At 36.2% G+C, this 24,781-nt stretch overlaps 1 protein-coding gene across 5 annotated transcripts in view; it reads right to left on the bottom strand.

Annotated features, from left to right (window-relative positions):
- TAF2 (TATA-box binding protein associated factor 2) overlaps positions 1-24,781 on the bottom strand; it is a 91,653-nt gene that overhangs the window by 52,884 nt on the left and 13,988 nt on the right. For all 5 annotated transcript variants that reach the window (XM_072603199.1, XM_072603200.1, XM_072603201.1 and 2 more), the window contains 8 exons: positions 16,870-17,054; positions 15,822-15,935; positions 7,123-7,222; positions 4,860-4,945; positions 3,737-3,872; positions 1,408-1,562; positions 642-756; positions 262-371 (listed from right to left, as the gene is read on the bottom strand). In XM_072603199.1, the coding sequence (XP_072459300.1) occupies positions 262-371; positions 642-756; positions 1,408-1,562; positions 3,737-3,872; positions 4,860-4,945; positions 7,123-7,222; positions 15,822-15,935; positions 16,870-17,054 (1,001 nt within the window). The remainder of the gene's footprint in view (positions 1-261; positions 372-641; positions 757-1,407; positions 1,563-3,736; positions 3,873-4,859; positions 4,946-7,122; positions 7,223-15,821; positions 15,936-16,869; positions 17,055-24,781) is intronic.

The raw sequence follows: 24,781 nt of genomic DNA, 5'->3' as shown, positions 1-24,781 counted from the left end.
TATTTAAATTTCTGTGATCAAAAACACCTCTTTCCCATTTTCTTATTCCACATAAATGTTAACTACTTTTTTAATAAACACGATCATATTCTGAAAGTAGAACACAAAAAAGAAGTCTAATAATGTTACGTTTAAATAAAATGTAGCCTATAAGTTTGTTTCCTTTGTTAAAAAATACAATCCAAGTAAAAGTGTTTAAACTCTTCATTTTAAGTTCTGAAATTAAATATAGATGTTGGCAATGTATGTGTTAATACGTACCTTCTGCTTTTAGAATGGCAGGGTATATCATGTTTAAGACTGTTTTCTTCAATTTGCAATGTGTGATTAAATGATCCATCTAGCTCTTGCACTGTCACTTTAAGAGGGCCCTTTAAAAAGAAAACAAATTGTTCAATGACAGCTCTGCTAAACAAAAACAAAAATGAACAAAACATGTCTTAATATTTATTAAGACTATAATTTTTTTTAAATATTCAGTCTCTGACTTCATCAGAGTAAGGTCCTTCCACTTTGCCTGGGGCACTTACAGATCAAGTGACATGCCCAGGATCACACAGCTACTATATATTAAGACGTAAAAGAAAATGTAATTTATGTCTAGAGATCTATAAAGGCTTTTAAAAAAAAAAAAATCTTACCACATATTTCTGGGTTCCAGGAGAGGTATAATCTTGCTTTATTTCTAATTCAAGAACATTTCGTTTTCTGTTGAATGCAAAACTTCCATAAAATTTTACCACCCCACTCTGGTCTCTGAAAATTATATAGGAAAACTTCAAGGGAAAATGACCATAAACTGAACAAAAATAAATATTTACCCTTCTGCTATCAGGACTCCAATCTATCCTTTAGAGTCATAACATACTTTATTGTATATCAGGTGGCAAAATATTCTAAAGTTTTCCCAAAAATGTTTCCTCAGGCTAACAAAGGATTCTCAAAGAGAATTCTCAAAGAAATTTGCATTTTGGGAGAAACAAAATTATACTGCTAGACTACTAATATGAAATAATAATACTAAAAAATACAATCTTCCAACATGCCATCCAAGTCATACCTAAAGTCTATTAGTGATAGAATGATTTACTAGAAACTATATCTGAAAATGTACCAAACCACAACCCTTTCCAAGTTATCCTAGAGATCCCTCTAGTGGAATTTCTCTCCCACACCCACTTCAATTCTTTTAAACTATTTTTTAACTGATTAAGCAGTACTGCTTCCCTATTCCAGATGTAAAATTTAAATGATTAGATGCTAAGGTACTCTATGAAAAAAAATTAATTACAGTTCATGATTGAGTAATATTGCTTAGTATTTAATCATTTCAGAACCTTCTTCCTAAGTAATGTCAAAGATTTTCCCCACACATTTTTAAGAACCCATAACTGTTGAAAAGGATACACCCATTGCTTTATTAATGGCTGGATGTCTTTGCCAGAGACATTGGAGATGGATTTTAAAAACCCAGATGTGGAAACCAACATTTGACTCCACATGTGTGACTGGAACTTCTGGGATGAAGCTGTACTGGCCAAACTCAGCAGTTTGTTAAAAACCTATAAAATAAAAGTATTAATCAGAAGATTTAAATGGCACAAAATGAACTTTTTAAATCCTATACCCACTTCATCACATATCATCTCAGTACTTCAAGGGCCCATACATTTCACTGGAGTAGGTACACATTGTCCCCACTAACACAGATCTCAGCTCATCTATAACTTGGTAAATGGTTTACAAGAGTAGCCTTAACTCAAAAATTCATCTTCCTTTGGCCAAACTGGTTCTGAGATTATCTACAACAAAGAGGAGAGGTCCCTGGACCTGTCCATTATGGACCCAACACTGGAAGCCTTTCCAGGGCTTCCCCCCAGTTTGCATTCTACTGGTACATCCTGCAAGAACTAGGGTGACATCTCCTCCCTAAGGAGGCAGCAAAGCAAGACAGCTTCACTACAAAGTAAGAGCGCTTTATTGCTTCTTTACATAATTCTTTTCAAAATAATACACCTATATACCATCATGAATGAAGCATGTAATATATGTTTAAGTATTGACACATATACACATGTGTATATGTATATAAGAGATGTCAAAATGTATAAAACCTAAATCTATTTCACAGAATATTAGAATAGAGGTGAAATCACTTAGAGTTGAAACAACACGAGTCTGAAAAAACTCCCAAACATTAGCATTATTTATATTTTATAAAAATTAAGTTTGTTGAGAAGATAATGATTACTATGGGCAAATCTATTCCTATCTCTGGGCCTCAGTTTTCCCCTATATCATATGGATGGGTGAGCTCACAATTTAAATGTCTCTAAAGCTTTTTCCAGTCCTAGCAATGAATAATTTAAAGAGTTTGTTTCTTATACTGCGAGCAAAATGTCTGTATAAACTGACCATTCTTTAAGACAAAGTTGAAAACACTCATTAGGATTCATGGCCATACCAAATTAAGAGTCTTTCATCATGGCCAATCCTTCAATTATTATTTCCATTCTTTATACTCCAAAGGCAAACAAAGGTCAAGGAAAACACATCAAAGTAAAGAAAAAAGGATACAGAGGTACAAAAAATCAGAAGTCATTGGAGATGATTATGTAATTTACATAATATCATATGGTGATATATAATAGCTCAAATTTATAAGATACTTTATAGTTTTAACGTGCTTAACTTACACAACAATCCTATCAAAATAAACAAACAATATTATTCCCATTTTACACATAAGGAAACTGAGGCTCCTGGAAATTTAATGACTTCTCTAAGGTCACCTAGGTGTAGAAACTAAGCTTCAAACCCAGGGGTGCTTAGCCCAACTCTTTTGCTCTTTCTACACTATCAGAATGTTTAAGAGTAAGATAACTAAGAACTCTGTAATCATGTACCAGAGAATAGTGCTGGACTGACAGCTCAAACTTCAGTCCAAGATCTGTCACTACCTTGCTGTGTGACCTTGGGCAAATCACTTAAATCACATGTGTCAGTTTCCTCTTCTGAATGATGAAGTATTTAGGAAAGATTAACGTTCTTTCCTGCTCTGAAATTCCATGATTCTGACTGTATTTGCATGAAATATTGACTAAAACATGAGGCAAGCTTTAGCAAAAGGTTCCCCTCTCCTTCCCAAACTGTTTTTCAAACAACAGTTACTGATGGCACTGAAAACCTATCAGAACATTAACTCGTTACTGACATTATCAACATTCCATGGAATGCCTCAAAACTGTTTAGAGAATAAAATGATGCATTTTTACTGCTGAGAGCATTTTAACACGTATTTTCATTTTATTTTCACAACAATCTTATGTTGAGTAAAAGCAGATTGTTGCAAAGAGTAGATTTCTGCCAGTGACGTGCAAAGCCTAAGAATGTGGTGGATTCTGAATCATTGGAGGTCATCGAGTAAAAGGCAAATATCATTTATGATGGATACCGCAGAACGTATTCCTACTTAGAAAACCTAGTCTATACAATGATTTAACATCTACATTTAGAAATCCTTTCCTATTGTGAGTCTACGATAGGATGGTTATCTTCATTTTACACATGAGGAAATTGAAGCTACCAAGTCACTTTGCTAATATTACTAATGACAGATTTGAGACTGGAAAGTAAGTTATTGTGACTGCTACCTCACAGTGCAAAGAAGATTTTTTTCCCAAAAAAGAAATTTTTATATAGATCAATTCATCAAATATGTAAATGCATTATTTACCTGAAGCATGAACTCCATACTTATCCTATTTTCAATCAACCTCATTACAAGGTGAGCTTTACACTGGAACATAGTATAATATTCCCAGGAAAGAGTATGTGGGTGCTTTATTGAAAAATGTAGATGTGAAGCTGGACTACAAATAAATAACAGAGTTTTACATGTTAAAAGGGTTAAAAATCATACAATACATTACAATAACAAGTTGACAACTACATAGGAAGGGCTATGTCGAAAAAAGAATATAATTTCATTTGGATAACAGAGTAGGTAAGCAACTATATGGTATTAGCAGAATCCATTTTATTTATCTATTACAGTGATGGCTGTCTTAAGTAGCAAGGACCCAGAAAAACAAGGTACGCTGCATTAACAACGTAGGTGATTCTGACAGAAAAACAATTTTCTTTCTGATCTTGTAATTCTAAGTTGGCACAAGTAGTATCTCTGATATCACTAAAAACTCACACTAACATAACTATGACCAGAGCCACTCATTCACCAACTTTTTTAAATAAAATCCTTGGCAATCATATGTTTCAATAACTCAGTTAAAGTTTTAAACTCGGATTAGATAATAGATAATATATAATATAATACAGATAGCAGATAATAGAATCTATACTAAAATCAGAAAATGGTAAAAAAAAAAAATAGCTTCTATACTTCCTTTTGGGTTTGGGTTTTTTTTGTTTTTTTTTTTTTTTGAGGCAATTGGTATTAAGTGACTTGGCGAAGGTTACACAGGTTAGTTAGTGTCAAATGTCTGAGGCCAGATTTGAACTCTGGTCTTCCTGACTCCAGGGCTGGTGCTCTATCTACTATACCATCTAACTGTCCCCAGAGGCTATATTTTTCAAAGAAATATTAACACTCATTTAAAAAGAAAAAACATTTTATTTTCTCCTTTTTCACTTAAAATAGTATTTTACAATCATATTAATAAATAGCAAAAAAACAAGGACTAATGAGTTAAGTAATAATAGAAAATAAAGTATTACTCTTGTGTTTGAGGATCATTATTACATGTTACTACTCTGCCTTGGGATTCAATTCTCATCACACATACAGAACACACTAATGATCCAATAAAACATAGCTATCCTTCTCTAAATAAACATACTTATCCTTCTCTTTTCCTCCACCAAATATTGGATGTAGTAAAACTCCACCAGTTTTCAATTCATATGCCACTATTTGGTCCAACTCCTAAAACAGTATAAAATAAAAACAGATCATGATGAATAATTTGTTTTTATATAAAATATCAGACCTGTGTAATGATTTTTAATTTCCTGGAATCATAATATAAATTTCTGAAAACAAGTATTTCATAAAAATGTTACTCTCCAAAGAAAACAAAAACAAAGAAAATACAGGCAGCAAGACATTAGAGGCAAAAAGGATTTTTTTTTCCAGTTTGTGTTTTTAGGATTGACAGTAGCCTGCAAAATTTTCTCTTGGCCCTCACCACCCACTATGACTGTTTAAGTAAACATTTTCTCCTTCTTTGCCATATCTTCTGGAGGAGGAATTTTAGAGCAGTCAGAAAGAAGAGGAAGGGGTTGTCTATCTCCTCTATTAGACTGGGAACTCCTTGAGAATTGTGTATTTTTTTTTACCTTATTTTTGTATCCCCAGTGCTTCACGCGGTGCCTGGCACAAATTAAGCATTTAATAAATGCCAGTTAATTCATCATATTAACAACTACTCCAATTCAATAATAAGAAAAATGCAAATTTAAATAATTTTGAGGTTTCACCTCATACCCTTCAAAGCAGCAAAGTTGATTAAAGCCAGAAATATTCAGTCTTACAAATTAACAGGTAACCCAGGCATACTAATACGTTCCTGGTGGATATGTGAAATGACACAACTGTTCTAGAAACAATTTGGAATTAAGCAAAAAAATCACTAAGCTACTATTCACATGCAGTGACCCTAATACTAGCCAGAAGTCTTAAAGAGGTTTAAGAAAGAAAGGTCTTATATGCTAAACATTCAACTTGGGAATGGTTAAATAAGCTAGAATATGAATACAGTGGAATATTCTATTCACAATAAGAAAGAATTCAAAGAAATGTTAGATTTGAATGAATTGATACAGAGTAAAAGTAAGCAGAACCAAGAGAGAAACAGCACTAAAAAGCAGGTTAACTCTGCTTAACTGTACTGACCAATCCTGGTCCCAGAGCAGAACACTTGATATGCCTTCTTGCTCTAAAAGGGATGGGAAATTCTGGGTGTAGAATGTGCTATGTGCTGTGTAACATGCAGTTACAATATCAATTTTGCTTATTTTTTTACTTTGTTACAAGGAAATGTTGGAGGGTGACGGATATGTAGATATTTTTTTCATACATATATATGAAATGGCTGTAGCACAAAGTCAAGAGGCAACAATAAAGCTTAAAATATTTTTAATAACTCTTGAGTCCTACTTCACAGTGACATAGGAAATGTCTGAGAAACATTTTAATGAAGAAATCCTTACAACTATGCTACACCATCAACAACGCTCTAAAAAATGAAAAGCAAAGGACTTCAATCCTAAATGCTGGAATTTATTTAGTTTCTGTGGCATTTGATCTTAGGTCTGATTACCTGCTGCCAAGAAACATAGAAGGAAATATACTAATCTCACATAAAATTAATGCTAACGTTCCAGGTACCAGATCGAGAATCATATAAATAATCCTAGATACTATCTCTCAAACAAAATATGCCATAATCTGAAATTTTACAGAGAAGGGCCACCAAAATTATCAGGCAGAGAGTGTAAATTACTATAAATGACCAAAAAGTAAAAATAAAAAATCTGAGGCTTTTCAACATGGAAATGAGAAGGCTGAGAAGGAACACAACAGATATCACATATGTAAAGTATCCATGGACTTATTTCTTCAGCAAATTCTAAAATACTGGAATAATGGAGCAGCATCTGCTATTTAAGACCAATAAGAAGTATCACTTCCCAGAATAATAATTAACCTTATCTAGCTCCATATCCCCAGTACTGTCAGTAAAGAGAAATTAACTCATTTGTCCAAACAAATGTCTGGACAAATTTATGAATGACAGAACCATTACTGGCTATTAAGACATGCTAAAACAGATCTAACTTCCAAGGCTGATTTTGGTGAGGCCAGACGCTTCCACAGAATGTCCCAGGGGTTTGACAAAGCTTAGCAGTATTTGTGTTGCTATGAATTAAAATTTGAAAGTAACCAAGAAGCACTTTATGAACAGTTTCTAAGTTACAAAAATAAAGGTTACTTTACTGCTTGGTTACCTGTTAATTTGCAGAGGTTCAAATGGATAATTTGCAAGTGTTAGGCACAGGTAAAAACCTAATAAATAAAGAAGATAATTATGATGTGATTACCTCTTTGATCCAGTGGCGGTACTCATTAACACCAAAGGTTTTTTTCATCCAAAGTCCATAGATATAGCCTGAAATTCCTTTCAGTACCCACTCATCAGACCTGCATAGAAGTAAAAATATTAACAATTCTCTTTACCATACAAGTTATATAACTTCAATGTAGAATAACAGTTTTGTAGCTGAAAGGGACTTCCTCAATTACAGATGAAAAAGAATAAATGCCTTGCCCAAGGTTAAACAGTCAATGAGAGCAGAGCAGGACAAGGACTGAAGTTACATTCTTCTTCCCAGTCCAGGTCCATATCTATTATGCCATACTGTTTGAAGGAAGAGGAACCTAATTCATTCCATCATACACAGAAATCAAGAATCTCCTTGGGCCAGACACAAAGTATAACAAGGAAAAATTAAACAGTGCTTACTCTCAAGAAATTGACATTTTACAGTGGAAAACAACGTGTCTACTGAGAACTAAATACAAAATATATCCAAAGTAGATACAAAGTAGTTTCTGAGAAGGTGAAAAGGTGTGTTTGAAAAGGATCCTAGCAACTTGGAGGTTGAGGGATCAGAATGCCCAGAACAGGACCGCTGTCAGAACTGGCACTTCAACTAAGATTTGAAGTCAGCTACAGATTCCTGGAGACAGAAATTAGAAGGCATGTATATTCCAGGCATGGGGAACAGGTTGGGCAAAAGTAGAGAGAGGAGAGATGAAATGACACAGGTAGAGTACGAAACTGTCTAATGTAAATAAATTATCACTACTTTTTTATGAAACTAACCTAGAAAAAAGGACATGTACTAAGAAGTCACCATCATTATTTAGGAAATATCAGATAATCTAAAGCCAGTCTAATTCTTCTCTGTAATCAAGTAAGAATCACCGTATACAAGGGAAAAGCAATATATGTAAAGTATCTTGGATTTGAGTAACTTTTTTTGTTTCACCACTTAATAATTGAGGAAATCCCTTTCAGCTATAATTAATAAGCAAAAAAAGACAGAGTCTATAGAACTTATACAAATACACAAGGTCCTGAAAGGGCACAGACATTAATAGTTACTAGTGACTAGGCATAAACATGAGAAGACATCTCAATGGGGCAGCAGAGTCCTGCACCTAGAATCACTGTCTGAATAAGAATTGAATCAAAGATTTGGACTTATACATCCAGTTTCTACATGGCCCAAGCTGGTTAGAGCTGCTTAACCCTTTGAAAACCGGAAAACTCACTCATGTCAGTTCAACAGAGAATAGGATGATTTCACTGGTATAGGGAATTCCTGGTAAGGATATATCTTACACCCAATGCAGGCTGGCACCTTCTCTGCAACTACAAGTTCTCTGAGTTGCCTGGATCACTAAGAGGTGAAGTGATTTGCTGAGGGTCACAACTATACACACATATGCACGCATGCATGCACGCACGCACACAGAGTTATACATATATATATGAGGACTTGAATCTGGCCCAGAGTTCTCTATCCATTATGTGATACTACCTTTCTGTGAACTCAATACATAAAAGAAATGGTCTTTCATAAAACGGGTCAATCTACCAAAATCAGTACCAGCAAAGAACTGATTTAAAGTATCTATAAATAAAGGTTAAAAGAATTGGGAATGTTTCGAAAGAAAAAATGATTTCCTATTTCAAAAATATCTGAAGTTATTGCAAACACTCAACTCTTCATGACCCATCACTAAGCTAGAAAAAAAATGGGTTTAATAAAGGAAGAACTCTTGGCTTATGAATTGATTTAACACAAAAGTTGACTATATTAAGAAGAATGAAGTTCCATCCACCAATTTATTCAACAAAAATTTGACTGTTGTGTGTAAAGAAAGCACTGTTAGATATTACAGGAAAAAACAAAGATGAGGAAGGCCTGATAGTACAGTTTTGCATTACTTTACAATCTTGCAGAATGCATTATACACACACACAAAAGAAGATTAACCAGCAGAAGTAGTATAAGCAAAGTCCTATAAGTTTTGGAGGAGTGCTAGAACTGGTCTAGTTGAGGGTGAAGAGTTCATAAGACTTAGAACTGTAAGAGACCTTAAAGGTCATCTAGCTCTGACTCCTTTGTTTTTATGGAAACAGACCCCCAAAAGGCACTTAGCCTTATCCAAGGTGACAAAGAGTAGATGGAAGAGTTAGAACTTGAGCCAAGATCCTCTGTCTTCAAACTCAGTACCTTTTCCCTGGCCACAGTGCACAGTCTGAAAGATGGGCAAGATTTCAATAGGCAAATACATATGGGAGGTAGAACATCAGCAAAGGTGGCAAGGGGGGAAATGTGATGGGGGGAGGGGCGGAGATTGGAGTTCAGTTTGGCTAGAATGAAAGGTGTGTGTAGGAGTTGCAGTAAGTAAGATTCAAGAGGCTGTAAGCAGGGCCAAAGTGAGAAGTCATACTAAGGAGTCTGGATATTACTGGGTAGCAATGAGGGGTCACTGAAAGATTTTGAAAGGAAAATAAGATAGTGAGATCTATGTTTTTAGTGTACCAATTTGATAGTAGTGTAGTGTGCCAAGGAATCAAAGACAAGGAAAAGAAAGGATAGAAATGGAAGAATTTTGAGAAACCTGAAAAAGAGGACCTGGCAACTAAATTCAACCAATTCACAATTACTAAATTATATGCAAGGCAATATGTTAACCACCAGGATATGAAGACAAAAATGAAACAGACCTTGCCGTTAAGAGAGGGGATGCAATATGCACAAAGATAAGTAATACAAAGCAATCTGAGGAAGGAAAAAGCACTACTAACTAAGGAAGGTTTCTTAGGAAAGGTGACACCTGGACCAATCCTTGAAGGAAAAGATTTCTGACAGGCAAAGATAAAAATGGCTTGCTTTCCAGGCATTGGGAGGGGAGAAGAAGAAGAGGGGCCAAAAGCTTGTATAAACAAAGTGAGACAGGAGGCAGCATGTCAAATTTGGTGAACAAGTAGTCCAGTTTCACTGGAACATAGTATGAATGGGAATATTGTGACATAAAGCTGGAAAGGCAGGATGGAGCTAGATTACATAAGACCTTAAATGTCAGGCTAAAGAAATATGTATTTTATTCTAGAGGCAAAAGGAGACCACTGGAGATTACTAAGCAGGAGAATGTTATAATCTTCCATATCTTAAAAGGTTATTTTGAGAGTTATATAGATGTGTCAAACAAGTAGAGGCAGGAAAGATAATCAGAAGGACAGTATAATATTTCAGGTAATAGACGACGAGGCCCTGTACAAGGGTAGTAGTTAAGTGAGTGAAAGATAGTGGATACAAGAGATGTGGAAAGAAAATAGAGAAGAGTTGGCAATGGATTGCTTTCAAGGTATAAGGGAAGAAAATCTAGGGTAACTCTAAGTTTTGAACTAAAATAACTAAGACAGTGGTAACTGCAGGAGAGGGAAATTTGTAGATGGTATGGGTTTGTGGGAAGGAGGTAGAGGGATAACCATTATTATGGACACAGTGAGTGGAGATGAAGATGTCACATCACAGTAGAGATGTCCAGCAAACAGTGGATGTTGTGAAAATGTAGATTAGGGCTGGATAAGTACATTGGGAAGTTATCTGCATAGCAAAAATTAAACATAGAGAAGCTGATGAGATCACCAAATGAAAAGAGGATTCAATACAGAGGCTTTGGGGGTGGGAGGGGGGTTGGTTAAGAACGTGGGAAATGGATGATGAACTTGCAAAATAGACCAAGAAGTACCAAAAAGATTAGTAGGAAGAGAATTAGAAGTAACCACTGTAAAGAAAGTCAAGAAAAGAAACTGTATCCAGGAAAACAGAGTGACCAACTGCAAAAAGGTCAAGGAACATGAAGACAGAGAAAAGGCTACAGAACCTAATACTTAACATGACAAGTGAATTTATGTAAAGATTTATATGAACTGGTGCAAAATAAAGTAAACAAAACAATATACACAATGTCTGCAACACAAATAGGGAGAACAATTACAAGAAAAATAACTCAACAAACATTTATCAATCATCTAGTATGTGCCAGGCACTAGGGATTCAAATAGAAAGCAAGCAAAGCCTACTCTCAAAGAGATTACTTTGAATTGAGAAAGACAACACATACATACAGAAGTATGTAGAACCAGGGGAAGGGACTTCACCTGTGATTCCATTGGAATTGAAAACTCCATGGTTAGGAAATCTCTTTACCAGCGCAGACTGGTTTCTTTCGCAGCAATTTATCGTATTAGAGAACTGCCTAAAACACTGAAGAGTTAAGTGAGTTGCCCAGGGTCAAACAGTTGATATGCGTGAGAAGCAGAACTTGGTATAGATCTTTTCTGCTTCAAAGCCTGCTCTCTGCATGCTGCTTCTCCATAAATACATAAAGAAAATAAACAGAAAAGGTAGCTAAAATCTAGATAATTAAGTGAGATGGCATGAGTATTTGGAGGTAGGATCAGGAAAGACTTAATGTAGAAGGTAACACTTGAAAGAAGAGATTGATTTTATGTGGAATGAATACATTTCAAAGGTAGGGGAAATAGCCAGTGCAAAGGTAAGGACCGAAGAAATGGAACAGCACACGTGAGGGACAAAGTAGGTCAGCTTTACAGAATTGTGGAATTCAGGAAAAGAAATAATGCTTAATGAGGCTGGAAAGAAGGTATCTTAGGGTCAGACTGTGAAGGTCTTTAAAAACCATAAGTTTATATTTTATCCTAAAAGTAACAGAGACACACTGGAGTTTACTGAGCAGGGAAAACACGTTTGGATCTGTGCTTTAGGAAAATCACTTTGGAAGCTTTGTAGAGGTTGGACTGAGGTAGGAAGAGACTTGAGACTAGAAAAAGTTAAGAGTTCACTGGAAAAAAAAGAGACACTAAATGAATAAATGGATGAAAGGGCATTTATTTAAGTGCTTGCTATATGCCAGGCACTGTGCTAAACACTAAGGATGCAAATACCAAAGACAGTCTCTGAACTTAAGGAGTTTTCATTTTCGTAAATGAAAACAACACATACCAGAAAGTGATCCTCTAGAAGTACAGGGATGGTGAGCAGAGACGCTGGCAACTGACTGATATGACTATTTGCATATTTGAGGTGATGGGGGGAGGGGAAGCCAGAGGTACCGCAGAGTGGCACAGCACAAAAATGGTCGGAGAGGATGACTGGTGGGGGTAAGTATGAAGAACTTACACCAACAGGAGTTCAGGGTTCTCCAGTAACTGGGATTTCATTGGTAACTGGAGAGCCCACTCAGAGGCAAGAAGTTGGCAAAAGGATGACTGGTAAGCAACAGTATAGTTAGTCTGGGTCAGAGGCTGGTAACAGAAAGCTCTCACCAATGAAAGCATAGAGCCTTACAGTGGAAGCTAGAGAGACAGGCAGGGAGCTTGGTCTGAAGATGGCCAAAGAGTAAAAGAGTGATGTCCAGTTATGGAGAAGTCTCACCAATGGGAGCACAGGAGCCATAGCATTGAGCCAGGGAGAAATCATTTGAATGCTGTGAAATTATTACAACCAAGCATAATTCAAAAGAAGTAATATGGAAATGTACCTCTCTCCCTTCATTGAAGGGGTATGGGATAATGAGTGAAAAGATTTCATATAATGTGGGACCTGACTGATATGTGGATCAGTTTTGCAGAACAATTCATTTAATTTCTTTATTCTTTGCTGTAAGGCATGGCTCTCTAGGATGGGAATAGTACTTATTTGGAAACAAAAGTCGTAATTCTAGGAGTTGGAAAATGAAAAGACAAGGAGCCAAGTAGACTAATCACTTGTTCAGAGGCAGCATGGTGTAGTGGACTGAACACTGCCCTTCGAATCAGAAGACCCAGCTCTGAATTCTAGTTCTACCACTTATCTACAACCCCCACCTGCAAAATGAAGATAACAAGACTTCAGAGTTGTTTGTGAGGAAGACAGAATGGGACTGTATTTGTATTTAGCACAGAAAACTCCCTCTACTGATGCAGGTAGCACCTTCTTTTAACATAGTCTTAGAGGGCTGCCTAGAATAGAGTTAACCTTATGAATTGTTCTTCAGTGCAGCCAGGACCATAACAGAATGAAATTGTGAAATGTTTACTAAAATACATGAAAACACAAAACAATATAGTTTTCTAAGTCAATAAACAGCCCAGAGAGATCCATATCTCAGTTTGACATTATTGGCCTTGAGAAATGAAAGGTTAAGTAACTTGACCACAGTCACAGAGCCAGTATACATCAGAGGCAAGATATGAACTCAGGTCTTCCTGGTTACAGGTCAACCTATCCACTATGTTAAAATGCCTCTTCCTTTGTGAGGCAAGTATGCTATTATGTTCAGGCTTTTTTCAGTCACACCATACTCTCTGTGTCTCCATTTAAGGTTTTCTTGACAAAGACAGTAGAATGGTTTGCCATTTCCTTATCCAGATCATTTTACAGTTGGGGAAACTAAGGCAGAGTTGTGTCCAGGGTCATGTAGCAATTAAGTATCTGAGACCACATTTGAACTCAGGAAGAGTATTCCTGACTCCAGGGCTAGCACTCTATCCACTACATCCACCTAGCTCCCTCACCTAGCAAAGCTCACTTTAGAGTTTACAAGGTTTTCCCTCATAATAATTTCAACAACCCTGTGACATAAGTAGTGCAAATATTTATTCCTATTTTACAGATAAAAAAATAACTAAGGCTCAGCAATACCACAGTCTATGGCTACAATGTATTAGAACTCGGATTCAAATCCACATCCTCTGGCTCCGAGTGCAATGTTCATTCTAAAACACCACACTGTTTCATTACAACAAAAACTAATACTAATACATGGAACAAATATAGAAAATGGTCACATCTAATAAAATTATCTCACAATGGTAAAGATCATTAAGACTTACAAATCACTTTCTATGATTTTAAAGCTGAAATCCTCCAAGTCAGAAGGCAAAGCGTACTGAAGTAAAAAACATATCTACAATCCTTGGAGAATGAGCCATTCAGAGTTTACTCCATAAAAACAATTCATTTTAAACATTGCAGGAAAATGTTTCCAAACATTCATAAACAGAATATATTCAGTACATTTAATATCTTCTTGAAGATTCAGAACCATCCTCAAGAACATTATCTTAATGTACAGTAATATTTTCGGGGCCTATCGTGGGCGGATGTTGACAGAGCTCTGGACAGATGAGATCTTACCGTATTTTTAAATATCTAGGAGATGCCATCTACAAACATTTTTAGAAACTTATACTAGACTATTTAATTACTTTTTCACCAAGGGGGTTCACTACTGATAACATACAGTAGTGTATGTGTATATATACATAGATATATATATAATATATACATACATATGTATATACCATTTTAACAGCTGTATTTAAAGAAATGACAGTTTTGATAATTTCCTTTTGCTCTCCAAATACACTTTAAAATATATAACAGGTTAAATGTTAAAAGTATGTAAGATAAAACAGCAATTGTGAACTTGTGAACTTTTAAAATTAGATTATTTACATATATTATATCTAGCCAACTATAGGGATTCTACTAATAGATAATTCTACTACTAATAATAGCTAGCATTTATATTGCACTTTAAGATTTACAAAATGATTTACAAATATTTCTCATTTTATCGTCACAACAAGAAAGTGAATTGGTGTTATTATTATTTTGATTTTACAGATGAGGAAACTGAGGAAGACCGAAGTTAAATGACTTGCCAAGCTATTAAGTGTCTAAAACTGGATTTGAATTCAGGTTATCCTGGCTTGAGGTCGAGCTCTCTGCTGCATGTTATGCTCAATGACCTACTAAAATGAGAGAACTAGTTCTATCCTCCCTGTTCTATGGCTTCCTGGGTTCCCTTCCCATCTTTATCTCTGGTATTCATGACTCTTTCAGTCAGTTAATAAATATTCATCAAGCACTTACTATGTTCCAGGCACTATGCTAACAAACCGGGATAAAAGAAAAGCAAATAAAAACGAAACCCTCTGACTCTACGTTTTTTTTGGGCCCGCTCCATCACCGCCATTTTGTTTGTCTGAATTTGCAGCACTCAGCAAAGGCCCACACTAGCCCCCACGGAGCAGCTCAAATGCTTGCTGACTGGCTGACACATGGATACCTCTTCCTGGCTAACTCCACACTGCATTTTCCTTCTTAAAGCCTCAGTTCCTCGTTCATATCATGGGGCCTGAGTGACATTAAAAAGGAGAGTGTATGTGTATCTATACATAGATATATATATGTAATATATACATACATATGTATATACCATTTGACTGCACACCCTTCTCAGGTCTATCAAAACTATACGTGCCCATCTCTTCACTCGACTTCTCCAGGCTATGCATCATCAGACTGGCTTCTAGCCTGCTTCAAGCTCACCTGCACATGCTTTCCTCATAAAGCAGAATTACTATTCGAAATCTTATCGTTTTCCCTGTTATTGAAAACAACTGTCTAACTTTTAAAATCTCATTAAATGTCATTCACTAGCCTTCCCACATTTATAACTTATTTCAAATGGCCAAGTTGATTTCATAAAGCATTTTTAATTTTATAAGAAGAAATATTTCAAGCCATAATTTATTTTTTTTAATGAATTCCACCGAAGGTGTTACTTTGTATTTCAAAAATAATAAAAGAAATATTTATATATTAGATAACATATAAATAAATAAACATTCTTTGAAGGTACTTACCAGGACATTCTGGATATGAAACATCCAAAAAATTGCTGAGCTAACGACTGTGCTAAACACCTTCTCGTTAGAGGTGTCTCATCTATAATCATAGCACTATGCAAAAGGTTTGTGCTGGATAAAAAAACAGAGAAAAAAATTAGTAATTATAAGAGCCAAAAACAGGCAATTTTATTTAAGCAATCAAAGTGAAGTAGAAATCATGCTTTGGAAAAAAAACTGAACTTGGGTTTGGATGCAAAGAATAACAGAAAGGCCCTAAAGATTTCTCTTCCCTTCAAACATTGTGCTCAAATTTACGAAAATATCTTCTTGTAATTGGGAATTAGTCTCCAAATCATCTTTTACTGGTTTCCAATTCAAATAAACAGGCTTATTTTCAGCCTTCTAATCCCCAAGTTAAAATGCACAAACTGAGAAAATCCTTTCTTAATATTATATTCATGTTTTCTCCAGAATGATTTCTGGTATAGAAAACTCCCAGTCTGGAAACCTACTCCACTGATGCAGATCATTAAGTTATCAGTAACATAATCTTATGAAATAACTTGAGACACTGAGCAGTTAACTACCAGCATGAGGGAGACGAAGGTCTCCTGGTTTCCAAATTCAATCTTCTATATACTACACCAAGTTACCACTATTCTTAATCATTTTTATTAAGGTGGCTTAATTGAAAATTAGTCAACTTTTCCAAAAGAAGACATACATCACTTTTGCCTTTAGAGGTAGGCTTCTTTAGGTTTTCTTTCAATTTTTAAAAACTTAGAATAGTCTTTCTGAAAAGCAAATAATATTCAAATGACAAAGGGGCTAAAAGGGAGGGGAGAGATTAAGATTTTATGGGTTTGTGTGTGTGTGTGTGTGTGTGTGTGTGTGTGTGTGTGTGTGTGTATGTGTGTGTGTGTGTATATATATATATATATATATATATATTACTGAAGATACATAAAAATTTCCACATTGGAAGAGAAAATAAATTTGGAAATTCAGACTGATCACAACAATTTTATAATTAAGGCATTCCAACTTCTACCCAGATACTAACCTAAAAATGCTCATGGAAGCATAAGCAGCTACTTCAACATAGGCTTCATCTATGAACACAGTCTTGAAACAGGAATATGGGTAACGACATGTAAGAATCTCTTCATAAAATTCAAAGACTTCATGAAGATAAGATGTGGTGTGTTTGAGTAGTGGAAGAAGCTGAGGTAGGCAAAAATGAGTAACCTAAAAAAAAAGAGGAACAAAAAAAATTTAATTATGCAATAGAAAACAGCCTTTCTCCCTTTTAAAAGAATATTTCCCTTAAATAATTAACTTCAAGTTCTCAATTTAATGGGAATATTTTCACCGAATTTTTCAAGTCAAAGTATCATGATATTGAAGGGGAATGATTTATTCACTGATTAAGCTCAAAAAAATTTATTTCACCTGAAAATGCATTTAATTTGGTTGGACATTTATTCGATTAAAATAAAAATGTATGATATGCTAAACTGTACAATGCTGGCAAATTAATCTTCCCAAAATGCCACCAACATCACATCATTATTCTGGGGAAAACCTTTTTAATGGCTCTTCCCCATTGTCCACAGAATAATGTCCAGATTCCTTTCCCATCAATCAATATCCTCCAAAATCTGGGCCCTCTAGCAAAGCTGGTCTACTCTCTGTGTACCCAGCCAAGTCTAAGCTTTTCCACCATTACTGCTCTGTGCTGCCTTTGCTCCTTCACACCCTCTGTCCCAAGTTCTTTTTCCTAATTGTCTGTACCAGTTATAGGATTATAGTGACAGTATGTTGTCTCTTTACATACATACACACATACACACATATGCAAACACACACACTATCTGCTCTTAGAGTAGGGGTTGAATGAAGAGGGGAATCACACTGGCTAATCTGAAATTGAGGAAAATTACTTTGGCAGCAATACATATGATGAAATCTACTACTCATCCACTCGCAGGATTTGGGACCCAGCTAGCTGGGTAACTCAACTCCTCCTCTCCTGTCTGCCTCCCCCTTCCCTTTTTTCTCCTCTCCAAAGGAAGGTAAATTTGAATGGCCAAAAGATGCCCAGTTGACTTGGGTTTTACTGGCTCCTTTCCTGTCCTGTTCTGAAACCTGAAACCTACTGCATTCTGAAACTGGGACTCCAAAGGCCCCTGCCTAAGGCCTCCTAGCTTTGGAGCGATTATCAAGAGTAACTGTTGCTGTTTCCCTCCCAGCCTGATGTCTTTCTTTTTCTTGACCTCATTAAAGGGGCCGTGCCCTGGCTACCTCTTAAACAGGCCTATTCAATGAATGGGGATTGCCTCACCCTAAGTGTGTACCTGCAAAGACCTTGGCCTAAAGGGCCCAAGGCCTTCCACTGCATCCTGGGTCACCCTCAGTCATCCTGAGGAATATCAGGTCACTGGATTCAGATGGCTCAGGAGGAGAAGTGAGGCTGGTGACCTGCACAGCCCTCCCTCACTCAAAACAAAGTCAAGTGCAAGTCATGTCATCATTTCCCTGATGGCATGGTCTTCTTTGGGAACGAAGGACGAACACAGTATGATGAAATACAAAGACATTTGAGGCAAGGAGAACAATTAGAAAACTAATGTGGACTTGAACTTCTGGGAGCCAAGATGGTGGAGTAAACTGTAAGTGCACTCACCCTCCCCTTGTTGACGTTGAAAAGCCCACAGAATATTTCCCCAGGAAAAATCCTAGAATAGTGGAGCCAGAGAAGAGTACAGCAGTCTTTCAGCTCGAGAGGCTAGGGAGATTGATGAGAAGAGTTCCTCTTGCTATGGCTGAAGGGGACCAGTGCAGGAGCAAAGGTGTCCTAGCAAGCCCACCTCAGCAGACCAGCAGGAGATCCTGAGCCCCAGGAGGGTAGAGCCAGTAAGCACCAACACCAGGACCCTAGGTATGCCTTGGCACAGCCAGGGCAATTGGGCAGACATACAGATGTGGAGCCTGCCAGTGCTCTAGCTCAGTCCTAGGGGATGAGGAGTCCTCCAGTTGGCCAGACCATCCCTCCGCCACACCTCAACCATAAACTTCAGTATGACCCCAGTGAAACTCAGAAAGACTTCACTTGGCCTCAGTCTTAGGACACATCAGTCACCTCAGCACCAGGTAAGCTGCAGCATTATATAGCTTCTAGCTAAAAAGAGGCCATAACAAACAAAGCCAGTAACCAGGCCTCAAGCTCCCAGAACAAGAAACATGGGTCAGAGCCCCTGTGCCCCAAAAGCAGAGATCCACTTAAAAAGCCAGGAAAAAGGCAATTAGCATGAGCTAGAAGCAGATCAGAAAGGTAAAGACTATAGAATCTTACTACAGATACAGGGAAGATCAAGATACAAATTCAGAAGAGGACAGCACTGACAATATTCCCACATGTGAAACCTAAAAAGGGAATATGAACTGGTGTCAAACCCAAAAAACATTCTTGGAAGAGCTCAAGAAGGATTTTAAAAGCTAAATTAGAGAGATAGAAGAAAAAATAACAAATGATTTCAAAAATACAATTGACAAAATGAAAAAAAAGAATTCACTGAAAAGAACACTTCCTTAAAAAGTAAAATTGGTCAAATGGATAAGATATAAAACCTAACCAGAAAAACTGGATAAATGAAAAAGGAAGTACAAAAGTTTTATTACTGAATAAAATAATTTGTTAAAAATTTTAATTGATAAACCTTTGGTAAATTTAATTAAAAACAAGAAAGAAAACCAAATTATTAATTACCAATAAAATAAAAAGGGTGAACTCACCTCCAATAAAGAGGAAATTAAAACTATAATTAGAAATTACTTTGCCCAACTGTATGCCCATAAATTTGACAATCTTAGTGAAATGGATGAATATTTACAAAAATATAAATTTCCCAGATTAACACAAGAGGAAGTAAAATACTTAAATAAACATCTTTCAGAAAAAGAATGAACAAGCCATCAATGAGCTCCCTAAGAAAAAATCTCAGGGCCAGGTGGATTTACAAGTGAATTCTATCAAACATTTAAAGAACATTTATTCCAACACTACATAGACTTCTTGGTAAAACTGGCAAAATTTCAGTATACCGGTATACCAAAACAGAGAAAGAAAATTATAAACTGATTTCCCTAATAAATATAGATCAAAAATTATAAATAATATATTAGCAAAAGATTACAGCAAGTTATCACAAGAATAACACACTTTGATCAGGTAGAATTTATACCAGGAATGAAAGACTGGTTCAATATTAGGAAAACTATCAGCATAACTGATCATAACAACAAAACTAACAGAAACCATACGACTACCTCAATAGATGCAGAAAAAGCTTTGGACAAAATACAACACCCAGTCCTATTGAAAACACTAGAGAGTATAGGAATAAATGGAGGCTTCCTCAAAATAACAAATAGTATCTACCTAAAACCATCAGCAAGCATTATATGTAATGAGGATAAGCTAGACACATTTCCAGTAAGTTCAGGGGTGAAACAAAGACATCCAATATCACCACTATTATTCAATACGATACTAGAAATGTTAGCTTTAGCAATAAGAGAAGAAAAAGAAATTGAAGGAATTAGAATAGGCAAAGAAGAAACTAAGTTATCACTCTTTGCTTCAGGATACAAAATAAACCCATATAAATCATCTGCATTTCTATATATTACTAACAAAACCCAACAGCAAGAGATAGAGAAATTCCATTTAAAGCTACTGTAGACACTATAAAATATTTGGGAGTCTAACTGCCAAAACAAACCCGGAGACTATATGAACACAATTACAAAACACTTTTCGCACAAATAAAGTCAGATCTAAATAATTGGAAAAACATCAGTTGCTCGTGGGTAGGTTGGGCTAATATAATAAAAATGACAATACTAATTACATGAATTTACTTATTCAGTGCCAAATCAAATTACCAAAAATTATTTTATAGAGCTACAAAAAACAATATCAAAATTCATTTGGAAGAACAAAAGGTCCAGAATATCAAGAGAATTAATGAAAAGAAATGCTAGGGAAGGTGGCCTAGCCATACCAGATCTCAAATTGTATTATAAAGTAGCAATCATCAAAACCACTTGGTACTGGCTAAGAAATAGAGGGGTAGATCAGTGGAATATGTTAGGTACAAAAGACACAGTAGTCAATGATTATAGCATTCTACTATTTGATAAACCCAGGGACCCCAGCTGCTGAGATAAGAGCTCACTGCCTGACAAAAACTGGAAAATAGTGTGGAGGAAACCAGGCATAAACCAATGCTTAACATCATGTACCAGAATGAAGTTCAAATGGGTACATGATCTGGATATAAAGGCTGATACTATAAACAAATTAGGGGAGCAAGGAATAGTTTATTTGTCACGTTTATGGGCAATGGAGAAATTTATGACCAAACAATTGATGGAGAACATTATGAAATGCAAAATGGATAATTTTGATTACATTAAACTGAAAAGTTTTTGCATAAACAAACCCAATGCAACCAAGATTAGGAGGGAAGCAGAAAACTGGGAATTTTTCCAACTAGTGGCTGTGATAAAGACCTTATTTCTAAAATATACAGAGAACTGAGTCAAATTTACAAGAGTACAAGTCATTTCCCAATTGATAAATGGTTAGAGGATATGAACAGGCAGTTTTCAGATGAAGAAATTAAAGCTATCTAGAGTCATATGAAAGAATGCTCTAAATCACTATTGACAGAGAGATACAAATCAAAACAACTCTGAGGTGCCACCTCACACTCATTAGATTGGATAATCTGACAGAAAAGAAAAATGACAAATACTAGAGAAGATATGGGAAAATTGGGACCTTAATAGAGTTGTCAATTGATCCAAGCATTCTGGAAGTCAATTTGGAACTGTGACCAAAAGACAATTAAACTGTGCATATGCCTTGACCCAGCAACGCTGCTTCTAGAGCTATATCCCAAAGAGATCATAAAAATGAGAAAATGACCCACATGTACAAAAATATTTACAGCAGCTCTTTTTGTGGTGGCCAAGAGCTGGAAATTGAGGGGACGCCCATTAATTGGGGAATGGATGAACAAGTTGTATATGAATGTAATGGAATACTATTGTACTCCAAATGACAAACAGCTGGACTTTAGAAAAACTCGGAAAGACTTAGATGAACTGATGCTGAGTGAAATGAGCAGAACAAGGAAAACATTATACTTAGTAACAACCACAGTGTGCGAGAACTGTTTCTGATAGACTAAGCCCTTCACAGCAATGCAAGGACCTAAAATATTTCCAAAGAACTCCATGCAAAATGCCATCCACATCCAGAGAAAAAACTATAGAGCTGGAATGCAGAAAGAAGCAGACTATTTTCTCTTTTATTATGTTTTATTTTGGTTTTTCTCATAGCTTCTCTCTTTAGTTTTAATTCTTCTATGCAACATGACTAATGTGAAAACATGTTTAATAAGAATATCTGTGTAGAACCCATATAAGACTGCATGCTGTCTCAGGGAGGGAAGGGGTAAAGAGGGGAAGAAAATTTAAAACTCATAGAAGTGATTGTTGAGAACAAATTAATTACTTAAAATTTCTTTTAAAAAAGAAAACTATTGCAATGATCTATATGAGAGGCGATCAGGGCTGAATTAAGGTTGCAGTTGTGCGAGTGGAGAAAAAGGGTCAAATACAAAAGATTTTTTAATGAAGTTAGAAAATGCAGACTTGGCAACTAATTGGTATGTGGGAAGAGAGAAAGTGAGGAACCTAGGATAACGGGAAGTTACCAATCTGGAAGACTAGAAGGATGATCGCATATTTGACAGAAAGAGAAATTTATTAAAGGAGAGTTTCAGGGATAAAAGAATGAGTTCATTTCTGGACTTTTAAAGATGCTTTCACAACATCCACTTTGAAATGACCAACTGTCAACTGGTGAGGAGGGACTGAAAATCAGAGCAAAGACTAAGACGAAGACCTTGATACAGAAATCAAGGAGAGACCTGAATATATAGATCACATAATTTAAAGCAAAGGATCTAATGATCTTTTGATAACCTAACGAGGTTACCAAGTGAGATTATGGGTGGAGAAGAGAGACAATTTAGAAGGATAATGACCCAATAAAAGAGACTGAAAATAAGCAAAGGAGGCAGGCAGGAGTCAAATCAGTGTCATAAAAACCCAGAGAGAACAAAGAAAATAGGAATGCAGGTCAACAGTATTAAATGCGACAGATAAGTTGAGAACGATGAGGACTGAGAAAAGACCATTAGATCTGGCATCTGATCTGATCTCCAGCAATTTTAGAGAGAATAGTTTGGGTTGAGCAATGAGGACAGAAGCCAAACTACAAAAAACTAATTGGGAGTGAGAGGAAAGGAAGTTTAGGCAATGAATGTTGACAGTCTTTTAAAGAATTGTGGCACAGAAAGAAAAGAAAGCTATAGATCTATATCTTGAGGGGATGGTCATTCTTTTTAAACAAGAGAAATATTGGCATGTATCGTGAAGACAAAATTCTAACCCCATCATCCTCAGGTTCAATGTTGAGATGAAAAGAGGCACTTATGAGTTATTAAACAAAGGAGGTTTATTTTGCCCAAGCACAGCAAAGATATATAGCCAGGATACAGTGGCACTTAGCTTCTCTGGCATGGTCCCCCTTATCTCCATCCAGAAACATTTCTGGTCAGTACATCTCAAGCACCCACCAAGTCTGAGAGGCACTGAGTACAGGAGACTGGGACCTTTTATGCCCCTCAGGTCAGGAAGTTGCATCAAGGAATCTGAGGTCAATGAGATCACACATGGGGAGGAAGTGAAAGAAGTCGTGGAACTCAGGGATGCTGCACCAAGAAAACACTAGTCCTATCACAGCACGTTTGAAGGAAATAGAGAAAGAACCAAATCATAGGGAGACGTTGAAGTTGGAAGGTAGGGGTAGATAACTGAAAATTTCACCTTCTGGAGACCAGAGGAGATAAGATCAGGTACCATCAAGAGGGGCTGTCCTTGGCAGGGAAAAGGATCACCTCTTTGTCAGAGAATGAGGAGCAAAGGAGGAGAGCGGAAAGATGATGTCAAGGGATTTTGAGAAGAAGAAAATGGGTGAATTGGAAGCTCAGATCAAATGCCTTCAATTTTCACAGTAGAAAGACAATGTCTTCAGCTGAGAAAGTATGTATATATGGGGGGAGGGGTGAAAAAGAAACCATGGGAGGTTTAAAAAGGAAAGAAAAGATTTAGAATAGCTTCTGTAGAGAGCAAGATAGAGAATCAATTAGGGAGGAATGAAGGGATTATCTTGCTATAGTGAAATCCCATTAACACTGGAAAATGTGAATCTATAATGCACCCAGTCAGCATGATTGTGAGACTTCCTCCAGCTGCATTAAGCCACTTGTGAATATGAACAGAAGAGGCAGATGTCAAGAGTAGTCTAGAGCCAAAGTTCTGCAAGAGAAAGGTGGATATAAGACAAGGAAAGAAGGGATTCAGGAGCATGAGATAGTCTAGAGTTTAAAAAGATAACTACCAGGTTAAGTATGGAGAAGAAAAAAAAATCAAGTCAGAGCAGAGGAAATGGCCTCAGAAAATACTAAGGGGTGGAGAAAACTGAGCTTGAAGAAGTCAAACAGGTTTTAGGAAGAAGCAGAGAAGCTATGGAGAGGTGGAATGATAGGGAAGTTATGGTCAGAAAGGGAAATGTCAATGTTTCTAATTAGGGAAATGATACTACATGACTAGAACGATGTTATTGGAAGGAGAAACATAAAAATCAAAAGTGAATGCTGCAAAATTATAATAACCAGGGTTGACCCCAAAGAAAAGATATAAGATATTTCTCCCCTGTTTGTTTGATGTGTATAGGGTAGAGGTGGGAGTGGGGAGAGGCCCAAAGAATGCTGCATATAAGGCTAGACTTTTTGATGTTAGCTCTGTGGAACTTTTTTTCTCTCTTCCCCTGTTTT

The sequence above is a fragment of the Notamacropus eugenii genome, chromosome 4, assembly GCF_028372415.1.
Source record: "Notamacropus eugenii isolate mMacEug1 chromosome 4, mMacEug1.pri_v2, whole genome shotgun sequence".
NCBI lineage: Eukaryota > Metazoa > Chordata > Mammalia > Diprotodontia > Macropodidae > Notamacropus > Notamacropus eugenii.
This window is presented reverse-complemented; position numbering and strand designations above follow the sequence as displayed.